Source organism: Chrysemys picta, chromosome 4 (assembly GCF_011386835.1).
Source record: "Chrysemys picta bellii isolate R12L10 chromosome 4, ASM1138683v2, whole genome shotgun sequence".
NCBI classification, from domain to species: Eukaryota; Metazoa; Chordata; order Testudines; family Emydidae; genus Chrysemys; species Chrysemys picta.
The window spans coordinates 539,029-551,566 of record NC_088794.1 but is presented as its reverse complement, the minus strand read 5'-3'; the positions used below and the strand labels follow the sequence as shown (position 1 = coordinate 551,566).

The following is a 12,538-nucleotide window of genomic DNA, read 5'->3' as shown; positions in this document are numbered from 1 at the left end:
ATTAAATTGGAAAAACACCACAAACAGGATTCATAACACAAACCATGAGCAAAAAACCCACCCCAGCAAATTGGGCTGTGTCCTTTCCCTTTGGTTCTTGAATCCAGCAGCCCAAAAATCACCCAGAATCCCCAAAGTCCAACACCCCCAAAGTCTCTTAGGTCCAGCAACCACCCAAAGTCCCAAAAGTCCAACAACCCCCAAAGTCTCTGTCCCTGGTCAGTGCAGCCCCACAGTAAATGGGGGGGGGGAGGGGCAGCACACAGGGTGTTAAGGGCCACCTTACATGATCCGAGGCTGGCCAGCCATCTGTTTCTCCAGGAAGGGGGGTCCGCCACAGCCTTCATCACAACCCAATCCCCCTCATCTCTCCATTCACTGGGTTTTGTAACCCATGCCCCTTATCAAGCAAGTGCTACTTAGGTAATGGTGAAGGACTCACTCAGTCCTTCTGTCATACAACAGTTCCACTGGCCTTGATTCACAGAATCAGGGTAACAAAACTTTATTCTTCCTGCCCCAATAACAGAGAAACTGGGGATCCCACACCAGCCAAAGTAACCACTTTGAGTTGCTGTTGTTTCCTGCCAGGCAAGTGGGTGTGCCTATGCAAACCAGATCAGCCCCTGGAGTTCTTTTCCACACTCGCCATAATTCACCACCAGATGTCAGGGTAGAGCTCATTCTGACTCTGCTTACACCTACAAGCTCTGTTTTAGACCGTGTTCCTGTCATCTAAGGGTACGTCTACACTACGAAATTAGTTCGAATTTATAGAAGCCGGTTTTATTGAAATCGGTTGTATACAGCCCATTGTGTGTGTCCACACAATAAAATGCTCTAGGTGCTCTAGTCGGCGGACCGCGTCCACAGTACAAGGCTAGCGTCGACTTCCGGAGCATTGCACTATGGGTAGCTATCCCACAGCTATCCCACAGTTCCCGCAGTCTCCGCCGCCCCTTTGAATTCTGGGTTGAGATCCCAATGCCCGGATGATGCAAAACAGTGTCGCGGGCGGTTCTGGGTACATGTCGTCAGGCCCCTCCCTCCCCCGTCACAGCAACGGCAGACAATAGATTCGCGCCTCTTTACCTGGGTTACCTGGGTTACCTGTGCAGACAACATACCACGGCAAGCATGGAGCCCGCTCAGCTGAGCTCACCGTCACCATATGTCCTCTGGGTGCCGGCAGACGTGGGACTGCATTGCTACACAGCAGCAGCTGCTAACTGCCTTTTGGCGGTAGACGGTGTAGCATGAGTGATAGCCATGGGGCTGGCAGCCGTAGGGCTGCATTGCACCAGCCCCTTGCCAGGCGATGGTATATTATGACTGGTATCCGTCATCATCGTATTGGTGTGGCTGTCAATCATGGCCACCTGGGCAGACATGCTACTGTTTTGATGATGATGGCTACCAGTCGTAATATACTATTTTCTGCCAATTGCCCAGTATTGTCTGCTAAGCACCCAGAAGAGGCCGAGGGCGATGCTGGGTGCTGGCGGACGTGGGGCTGGCAGACGTGGGGCTGCATTGCTACACAGCAGCAGCCCCTTGCCTTTTGGCAGATGATGGTATTTTATGATTGGTATCCATCATCATCGTACTGGAGAGGCTATCACTCATGCTGCACCGTCGGCTGCCAGCTTAAGATGTAAAAAATCGATTTGTTCTGTATTCATTTGCTTCCATTTCCTCCGTGAAATCAATGGCCTGCTAAGCCCTAATCTTTGGGGGGACCATTCTGTGTGACAGTTGTTCGTGTTTCTCCCTGTTCCTGTACCTGTACGCCATGTCGTCACTCGGCCCTCACTCCTTCTCCTGGTCCATCAGATACTACTTTCGCGCCTTTTTTCAGACCAGGCGCCATAGCTAGCACTGGGATCATGGAGCCCGCTCAGATCACTGCAGCAATTATGAGCACTATGAACACCACGCGCATTGTCCTGGAGTATATGCAGAGCCAGGACATGCCAAGGCGAAACCCGGACCAGCCGAGGAGGCGATTGCAGCGCGGCGACGAGAGTGATGAGGAAATTGACATGGACATAGACCTCTCACAAGGCACAGGCCCCAGCAATGTGGAAATCATGGTGTCACTGGGGCAGGTTGATGCCGTGGAACGCCGATTCTGGGCCCAGGAAACAAGCACAGACTGGTGGGACCGCATCGTGCTGCAGGTATGGGACGATTCCCAGTGGCTGCGAAACTTTCGCATGCGTAAGGGCACTTTCATGGAACTTTGTGACTTGCTTTCCCCTGCCCTGAAACGCCAGGATACCAAGATGAGAGCAGCCCTCACAGTTGAGAAGCGAGTGGCGATAGCCCTGTGGAAGCTTGCAACGCCAGACAGCTACCGGTCAGTCGGGAATCAATTTGGAGTGGGCAAATCTACGGTGGGGGCTGCTGTGATCCAATTTGCCAGGGCAATGGAAGACCTGGTGATAGCAAGGGTAGTGACTCTGGGCAACGTGCAGTCAATAGTGGATGGTTTTGCTGAAATGGGATTCCCAAACTGTGGCGGGGCCATAGACGGAACCCATATCCCTATCTTGTCACCGGAGCACCAAGCCACCGACTACGTAAACCGCAAGGGGTACTTTTCAATGCTGCTGCAAGCCCTGGTGGATCACAAGGGACGTTTCACCAACATCAACGTGGGATGGCCGGGAAAGGTACATGATGCTCGCGTCTTCAGGAACTCTGCTCTGTTTCAAAAGCTGGAGGAAGGGACTTTCTTCCCGGACCAGAAAGTGACCATTGGGGATGTTGAAATGCCTATCATGATCCTTGGGGACCCAGCCTACCCCTTAATGCCATGGCTCATGAAGCCGTACACAGGCAGCCTGGACAGGAGTCAGGACCTGTTCAACTACAGGCTGAGCAAGTGCCGAATGGTAGTGGAATGTGCATTTGGACGTTTAAAAGCGCGCTGGCGCAGCTTACTGACTCGCTCAGACCTCAGCGAAAAGAATATCCCCATTGTTATTGCTACTTGCTGTGCGCTCCACAATATCTGTGAGAGTAAGGGGGAGACCTTTATGGCGGGGTGGGAGGTTGAGGCAACTCGCCTGGCCGCTGATTACGCGCAGCCAGACACCAGGGCGGTTAGAGGAGCACAGCAGGGCGCGGTGCGCATCAGAGAAGCTTTGAAAACGAGTTTTGTGACTGGCCAGGCTACTGTGTGAAACTTCTGTTTGTTTCTCCTTGATGAACCCTCCAAACCCCCCCCCGACCCGGTTCACTCTACTTCCCTGTAAACCAACCACCCCACCCCACCCTCCCCTCCTGCTTGCAGAGGCAATAAAGTCATTTTTTTTTAACATTCATGCATTCTTTATTAGTTCCTTACAGAGGTAGGGGGATAATTGCCAAGGTAGCCTGGGATGGGTGGGGGAGGAGGGATGGAAAAGGACACACTGCATTTTAAAACTTTAAGTCTTATTGAAGGCCAGCCTTCTGATGCTTGGGCGATCATCTGGGGTGGAGTGACTGGGTGGACGGAGGCCCCCCCACCGTGTTCTTGGGCGTCTTGGTGAGGAGGCTATGGAACTTGGGGAGGAGGGCTGTTGGTTACACAGGGGCTGTAGCAGCGGTCTCGGCTCCTGCTGCCTTTCCTGCAACTCAACCATACGCTCGAGCATATCAGTTTGATGCTCCAGCAGACGGAGCATTGCCTCTTGCCGTCTGTCTGCAAGCTGACGCCACCTATCGTCTTCAGCCCGCCACTTGCTCTGTTCTTCCCGCGATTCAGCCCGCCACCTCTCCTCTCGTTCATATTGGGCTTTTCTCATCTCCGACATTGACTGCCTCCACGCATTCTGCTGTGCTCTATCAGCCTGGGCGGACATCTGCAGCTCCGTGAACATCTCGTCCCTCGTCCTACTTTTTCTCTTTCTAATGTTCACGAGCCTCTGCGAAGGAGAAACATTTGCAGCTGGCGGAGGAGAAGGGAGAGGTGGTTAAGAAAGACACATTTTAGAGAACAATGGGTACACTCTTTCATTACAAGGTCGCATATTTCGGCTTGCAGGCAGCCATCATAGGCCACAGTGTTTTGGCTTTTTTAACCTTCTTAACATGCGGGAAAGGTTGCAAACAGCAGCGCATTTCCCATATCAAGGATGAATTGGGTTGTCCATTTAAAATGGGGTTTCAATGTAAAAGGAGGGGGCTGCGGTTTTCCGGTTAACATGCGGCACAAACACAAGTAAACCACCCCCCCCCCACACACACACGATTCTCTGGGATGATCACTTCACCCCTCCCCCCACCGCGTGGTTAACAGCGGGGAACATTTCTGGTCAGAAGAGCAGGAACGGGCGCCTCTGAATGTCCCCTTAATAAAATCACCCCATTTCAACCAGGAGAGCTTTCTGGAGATGTCCCTGGAGGATTTCCGCTCCATCCCCATACACGTTAACAGACTTTTCCAGTAGATGTACTGGCCGCGATTGCCAGGGCAAAGTAATCATTAAACACGCTTGCTTTTTTTTTGTAATGTTTACAAATAGTTACAAAGTTACACTCACCAGAGGTCTCCTGTGTGCCCTGAGGGTCTTGGGTGAGTTCGGGGGTTACTGGTTCCAGGTCCAGGGTCACAAACATATCCTGGCTGTTGGGGAAACCGGTTTCTCCGCTTCCTTGCTGCTGTGAGCTACCTACAGTACCTCCATCGTCATCTTCCTCGTTCCCTGAACCGTCTTCCCTGTGTGTTTCTCCAGTGAGAGAGTCATAGCACACGGTTGGGGTAGTGGTGGCTGCACCCCCTAGGATCGCATGCAGCTCCGCGTAGTAGCGACAAGTTTGCGGCTCTGCCCCGGACCTTCCGTTTGCTTCTCTGGCTTTGTGGTAAGCTTGCCGTAGCTCCTTAATTTTCACGCGGCACTGCTGTGTGTCCCTGTTATGGCCTCGGTCCTTCATGGCCTTGGAGATCTTTTCTAATACTTTTCCATTTCTTTTACTGCTACGGAGTTCAGCTATCACTGCTTCATCTCCCCATATGGCGAGCAGATCCCGTACCTCCCGTTCGGTCCATGCTGGAGCTCTTTTGCGATCCTGGGAGGACTCCATCACGGTTACCTGTGCTGATGAGCTCTGCGGGGTCACCTGTGCTCTCCACGCTGGGCAAACAGGAAATGAAATTCAAACCTTCGCGGGTCTTTTCCTGTCTACCTGGTCAGTGCATCTGAGTTGAGAGTGCTGTCCAGAGCGGTCACAATGAAGCACTGTGGGATAGCTCCCGGAGGCCAATAACGTCGAATTCCGTCCACACTACCCCAATTCCGACCCGCAAAGACCGGTTTTATCGCTAATCCCCTCGTCAGAGGTGGTGTAAAGAAACTGGTTTAAAGGACCCTTTAAGTCGAAAGAAAGGGCTTCGTTGTGTGGACGTGTCCAGGCTTAATTCGGTTTAACGCTGCTAAAGTCGACCTAAACCCGTAGTGTAGACCAGGCCTCAGATAACTCATCGATCGTCCCTCTTTCTCAGCATGAGACAGGAGTCCTCCCCTCTTGCAGTCTCGTGCTCATGCTTCCTCCCAGGATCCCATTTCCCCACTTACCTCAGGGCTTTGGTCGCCTTCCCCCGGTGAACCTAGTTTAAAGCCCTCCTCACTAGGTTAGACAGCCTGCTGGCGAAGATGCTCTTCCCTCTCTTTGTTAGGTGGAGCCCGTCTCTGCCTAGCACTCCTCCTTCTCAGAACACCATCCCATGGTCGAAGAATCCAAAGCCTTCTCTCCGACACCACCTGCATAGCCATTTATTGACTTCCATGATTCGACGGTCTCTACCCCGGCCTTTTCCTTGCACAGGGAGGATGGACGAGAACACCACTTGCGCCTCAAACTCCTTTATCCTTCTTCCCATAGCCACGTAGTCTGCAGTGATCCGCTCAAGGTCATTCTTGGCAGTATCATTGGTGCCCACGTGGAGAAGCAGGAAGGGGTAGCGATCTGAGGGCTTGATGAGTCACGGCAATCTCTCCGTCACATCATTTCAAACAGTTGACAAGAAGTTGTGAGTAACAGTGGGGGAAATTAGGTTTTGTAATGACCCAGCCACTCCCAGTCTTTATTCAGGCCTAATTTGATGGTGTCCAGTTTGCAAATTAATTCCAGTTCTGCAGTTTCTTGTTGGAGTCTGTTTCTGAAGTTTTTTTGTTGAAGAATCACCACTTTTCAGTCTGTTATTGAGTGTCCAGGGAGGCTGAAGTATTCTCCTACTGGTTTTTGAATGTTATAATTCCTGATGTCATATTTGTGTCCATTTGTTCTTTTGCGTAGAGACTGTCCGGTTTGGCCAATGTACATGGCAGATGGGCATTGCTGGCACATGATGGCGTATATCACATTGGTAGCCAAGTGGACACCACCAAATTAGGTCTGAATAAAGACTGGGCGTGGTTGGGTCATTACAAAAACTGATTTCCCCCTACTGTTACTCACACCTTCTTGTCAACTGTTTGAAATGGGCCACCCTCATTACCACTACTAAAGTGATTTTTCCTCCCTTGGTATCCTGCTGTTAATTTAATTGTCTCGTTAGACTGACCCCCCACTTGGTAAGGCAACTCCCATCTTTTCATGTGCTGTGTATTTATATCCGCTACTGTATTTTCCACTCCATTCATCTGATGAAGTGGGTTTTAGCCCACGGAAGCTTATGCCCCAATAAATGTGTTAGTCTCTAAGGTGCCACCGGACTCCTCGCTGTTTTTTGCTGATACAGACTAACACGGCTGCTCCTCTGAAACCTGTCTTCCTGCCTTGCAACTTTGTGATTAAATAAACCTCCCTGCAAACCTCACTCACGTGTCTGGGTCTCTTTGCTGCTCTCTGGGGATGTGAATCGTGCCCCTGAAACTGAAACTAAGAAACATGCAGGACATCGTGTGCTGGGACAAGCCAGAAACCTACCCTTGCTGCGGGCTGCCAAGACAGGGTCTGTGCTGTGAGATCGCTAAGCAGCTGGGTGCCTAGGGGGTGCTGGGATCCAGGACTCCTGGGTTCTCTCTTGGTCCCTTGGAGGGAAGTGGGGTGTAGTGGTTAGAGTGGGGTGGGGTTGAGAGTAGACACCCACACCAGGTGGCTGATTATGGGGCACCGGCAGACCTGGGGGGGCCGTGGGTCAGGATTGAGGGGCAGCGGCTCCGTGGGCCCGTTCCCCAGGTGCAGGGCCTGTTGCGAATCCCTCCGCTCGCTGACTCTGGTACAAATGAGCCCTGGCACCACAGCTGGTTTGCTGGGTTCGCGGCCCTTGGCTGATACCCAGCCGGAAACGTCCTGCCTCACGCCCGGCCCAGCCGGAGACACCCAGCCCAGCCCCTTCTCCCCGGGCCGCCAGCCGGGCGTGGCGCCAGGGCAGAGACTCCTACATGGCCTGGGGGGGACGTCGGGGCGCCTGGGGCCTGTGAGGGGTGTCTCAGGTGTTTTAAATCTGCCTAGCGTGGGTGGTGTGTGAACCGCTGGCTGGGGGAGCCCCCAGCCCTGCCCCTTCCACCCGAGGGCCCCTTCTGTGCCCCCTGGTGCCCAGAGACACCACCACCACAGCCGCCGGCCCCCACCCCAGGCTGGCTCATGCCTGCAGCCCCCCCCAGCCCCAGAGTGCTGGGAGAGAGAGTGCGCGGTGTCCCGGCAGCCCCCCCAGCCCCAGGAAGGGGGGCAGCATGGCCCTAGCCCCTGGAGCCCAGCGGCGCCACCAAAGTGGGGCCCTGTGGGTGGAGCATGGGCAGGGCCAGGCCTGGCTGGTTCGGCCTCCCCTACCCCCACCCATGCAGCCTATGTACCCCGGAGGAAGTGGAAGCTGAGCTGTGGGCAATGCCTGGCAGGGGCATCGGTAGACAGTTCGCCGGTGACTCCAGTCTCGGTGCCCGGGAGAGCCGTGGTCCCTGCAGTGCCCTGGCCTCTGTGAGCCCCCCCGGGCAGCCTCCGCGTCCGGCAGTCAGGGGCCCGCTCGTTACCGTGTCCTGTCACAGTGGCACCCAGAGACCGGAGCAGGTTGTGTCCCGAGTGCCCACAGGGGACCCCATCTTCCAGCGCCTGCAGCAGGGCCCACATGTTCCAGGCCCCGGGACGCACTGGCGGGGTGGGTGGAGGGCGCCTGCTTGGGGGCCCGATGCACCGGGAGGGAGCTGGCCGAGTAGCAAGGAACTGTGTGCCCTGGCCTGCCATGCCCTGGGCTGGAGCTGGGGTTCCCCTCACCCCGGTGCTCCCCAGAATGCCCCAGCCCGGAGTGGTCCAGGCCTGACCAGGGGGGGTGTGAGGAGCCCGGCGGTGCCCGGGGAAGGGGACGTGGATGCGCTTCACCCAGCTGATGGGTGGCTCTGCCTGCCAGATACAAACACGGCCTGACTGCAGACCAGTCGGGAACGTGACAGCCATGCGGGCTGCCCTGGGACCCTGTGTGTACTGGCAGCGGCTCCGGCCTCAGCCTGGCACCTCCGTGCCCGGCTCCTGCCCTGGCCGGCTGTGACGAACTGGGCCTGTTCTTACTGTGGTCCAAGCTCTGGATGTGAAAATATTAAATGCAGAAACCCACTGTCACGGAGTATTGGGGAACTCAGGGCCCTGCACCCCCGGCTTCCTGCGATCCGCTGCGACTCTCAGCCAGCCAGTAAAGCAGAAGGTTTATTTGGATGACAGGAATACAGTCCAAGACAGGTCTTGCAGGCACAGACAACAGGGCCCCCCTCAGTTAGGTCCATCTTGGGGTCCCAGGGCACCCCAGCCCAGCCCCCCTTGGGAGGTCAGAGCAATCTCTGCCTCCCAGCCATCTCTCCAGCCTGCTTCCAACACACTGCCTTCAGCGACCCCTCCCACAGCCTTTGTTCAGTTTCCCGGGCTAAGGAGTCACCTGGCCTTCAACCCCTTCCTGGGTTCTCATGTTACACACTCAGGTATGCGCCCTCGGGCAGTCTACCATCCCCCAATGCAGACTATCCCAGCCACACTCCCCTGTCAGCATTCACACACCCCAGCAAGAACAGTCCCAGTTCGTCACACCCACGTGCTCAGCATCACCTGTCACTGGGAGTGAGCGGGCGGGAAACAGAGTGAGAAATAGAACCCAGGAGTTCTGGCTCCCAGCCCCCACATAGCTGTCTCTGTCCCTTCAATACTTCCAGTGTGGGGGGCATCTGCCAGCACTGGAGCCTCGCTGGGCGGGTGAGGAGAGAGGGGGCAGCCAGGAGTCCCTGTGTGACGATGCTGCCCGTAGGAGCCAGCTGAGGTCACTCAATCCGGGTGAACTGCAAACAGAACGGGGCAGACAAACCCCAGACGCTGGTGGAGATTCCAATACTTAGATTTACCAACCAGCCTAAAACAGCTTCTATAGTATGTCGTGGAAAAAGTCACCCACGCATTGATTTTAGTTCACAGACTCAAGTTGACTCTGTAGTTACTGAAAAAAATTAAGCAGTAACACTACGTAAATGTTAAAAAAAAAAGGTATTATAAAAAAAAATTCTTGGTTTCTTTGCAGCCATTCCTTTGAGAAGTATCTGTAAATAATCCAGGCAAAAGGTTATTTAAGTAAAATCATTTAACTATAAACAAGTTATTCAAATTTGCCACAAAACACTCCTGGTGTGTACAATCTTTGTTTTATAAGTTTAAAATAAATTGGTGTTGCTTTGGGTAGTAAAACCAAAAAATACTTTTGCCAAACAAAGTAAACTAGTGTGGTTTGATTTTGGTATTTAGCATTTAATCCTTAAAGTAACTTAATGCTTTACAAATTTTAAATTGTTTTAAATAAAACCAAAGTTGTGGCTGCAGCAGGGCAGCCAAAGCCAGGGAAATGGGAAGGGTTCTTGGACGAGTTGCTGCAGCAGTTTGGGAGAAGGTGTTTCTTGGTTTGCCGAAGCTGTTGTGGATCTTGGTTTAGGAATTTTGTACCACAATTTGGCACAACTAAACAAACTGTAACCAGTTATGTGCAGCTTGACCAATATGGCCAAATGCCTTTTAAAGACCACTCTAAATCAAAAGACCGAACTCAGCTCTCATAAATTTCGAACAGAATCGCCCGATGCGACTACCGGCAGTGCCCTGCTGGCCCTGGCTCAGATAAACAGTCATTTCATAAATTACACAATAGTCAGGCACTAACGAAATGTGTTAGTTCTTTTTATATACAGCAGTCCTGCCACTCGCTGAAACCAGGAGACTGGGTCTACATAGAGGTCCATCAGCAGAGAACTGCCTTGGCCCCATGCTAAGGGACTCTTATCAAGTCCTGTTAATTATCAGCACCATTGTAAAGTACTGAGAATTGACTACCCGCCCATGTTTCTCATTGAAATGGCTCTTCGACTGATCGGTCTATCTTTCCTTCTGGCGTTGTTGCTCCTTCTGGACAGCAGAAGTGAAGGACAAGGTGAAAAGCCGGTAACCTCTCCTTTGTCCGCTGACAAACCCACTCCGCCTTTGGATCTTGCTAAGAAAACAACCTCTCCACCTGAGGACACAATAAAGCCTCCAACCAAGCAAGGTGATTGTGCTAGTAACCCCTCCCTTGTTGCCTCATTGCCGGACAGCTAAGTGAACTAAGACTACGAAATCTCAAAGAATAGCTTGCGGAAGCTAGCCAACACTACCTGAAAATGAAACTTTTAATATTCCTCAGCCTCTCCTCCTTAACGAACTTGGGGTGGGGAGGGAAAAGTAATATTTTTCTAAATCTTAGCCAATTAGTAGCCTCCGATTTAGCCTGTATCATATTGCAATATACCCCTACTTATACCATTAATATTAGTGCCTCTCTGCCCTTTGTAAAGGTGTTTAGCCAACAAATGTGGTATAATTCTTCACAGGAAAAAATGTGTTAGTGTGTTGGAACACTGATAAACTGTAATTAATGTCACATTAGGGACCATTAAGTTCACGCTGTCCTTATCCAGTTTTCAAATGACATATTATCTCCGCCCTTAGTGCAATAACCCAGAAACTTCTAACAAAAATTGTATTAAGTGTCAGCAAGTCTAAAAAGGCATTGCAGTGGGATCTGACATGTTCAAAAGTTTGGGATTTTCTGAATGACCAGCTCACGGCCGTTCGGAGCAATCTTGAACATCAGGTGTGGCCTACTGCCCTTATAGACACCTCGAAAGTACCATCTAATCTGTTGCCATGAAGACATACTTAAAAATTTTCTGGGTGAAAGTGCAAAAGTTTGCAGTGCTACTTCCAAGCATACAGGCTGGTTGAAGGGATGTGGGCTCCCACATACCGAATCCTACCAGGTCCGTAAAAAGAATGCACGTAACCAATTTATAGTCAGTGCTACCGCACTACTATGCTTTGCACTAAACTAATGTCCTTTGTTTTCTGGCTATAGACCCCCGCCCCTTTCCCAGACCCTGCTCTTCCCCATCACCCAGCCCGAGAAAAATGAAGCTGGTTTCAGGGAGGTACGGTATGCAATGGGGCATGGGGTGAAGGTTGTAGGCCCACTTAGTGTCAGTACCCCTAGCATTAACTCCCTTAAACAGGCCGGCACCAATCTCGGCACTCCCAAGCTGACCAGTTCACGATCCTCGGCCGTGTCCAGCAAAAACAAATCTTGGTGATGCCTACACGGCATCAGAGGAGGGAAATTGTGGGGGAATAGGCCTAGCTGGCCTCCCTTGCACCGATCAGAACATCGGCGAAGACGCGTCATATAGGCCCGCCCTGCAGGCCACAAGCCGGAACTAGGCTAAGTGACACAGCCTCCTGCCAAACGCGGTCAAGGGTCATGACCAGAGGGGAGGGGGGGCCAAGGAGGCAAAGAATAAAAAGCCCCAGCAGCAGCACTAATGAAATATGTTCATGGCTGATAAAATATAATAACCGCTTGTGTGAAGCAATAGGTAACTTTAGCTGGATGTAAACTGACTAAATGCAGCTTCTCCTTTGGGTGATCTGGGACACCCTCCCCCCACCCCGTGATTCCAGCTAAATGCAAGGAAGCCAATCATGGTTCTCTTCTGGGTGCTCTGTGACCTCCCCGAATTTCTAGCTAAATACAAACTGACTGATTAGATACCTTCTTTAGGCGTCCTGTCAACCCCTCCCCGGTACACTGACCATAACGCCCCGGAAGGTACCATGCACTCTTCTGAGAATGTACCCTAGCTGGTGCCAAGTTTTGACCGCATCAGGCTTCTCGAGAAGCCCCCCACCCAATATGCACCCAGTTCTCAGAAAAATAATGAGGAAGGTACCGAGAAAGGGAACAGACCCCAACTCTTTTATTTTTGTCAATGACGTACTATGTTTGCGGTTTGTAAGAATAAAAGCAGCCTGCGAGCTGTGATCAGGGGTGTGGTTTCTGACTACAACCCCCAACGCCTTGGTATGTATTGCAATAAACTGGCCTCAGGCTTGAGTCTGTGAACTAAAATCAATGCTTGGGTGACTTTTTCCACGACAAGTACCTCACTGGTTACTCAGACGTCCAAACAACGCAGTTCCCTTAAAGTGCCCAGCCTCAGGCCTCCGTCCAGACACACCTGTCAGATATGATGATGATTACTGACAATCTGATCTCATC

General features: G+C 52.2%; 1 protein-coding gene across 1 annotated transcript; it reads right to left on the bottom strand.

The window, feature by feature from the left end:
* Window positions 1-3,297: 3,297 nt before the first annotated feature.
* LOC135982823 (uncharacterized) lies at window positions 3,298-5,459 on the bottom strand. The gene is made up of 2 exons (XM_065591028.1): window positions 4,533-5,459; window positions 3,298-3,937 (listed from the first exon to the last, which is right to left on the bottom strand). The coding sequence occupies exons 1-2, from the start codon at window positions 5,071-5,073 to the stop codon at window positions 3,435-3,437; spliced, it is 1,044 nt and encodes a 347-aa protein (XP_065447100.1). The 5' UTR covers window positions 5,074-5,459; the 3' UTR covers window positions 3,298-3,434.
* Between the last annotated feature and the right edge of the window lie 7,079 nt (window positions 5,460-12,538).

Excerpts from the sequence above, each read along its gene's own strand:
- LOC135982823 (XM_065591028.1), bottom strand. The coding sequence starts at position 5,073 with ATGGAGTCCTCCCAGGATCGCAAAAGAGCTCCAGCATGGACCGAACGG. Across the intron at positions 3,938-4,532 it reads GGGCACACAGGAGACCTCTG|CTGCAAATGTTTCTCCTTCG; the intron begins GTGAGTGTAACT and ends CTCCTCCGCCAG.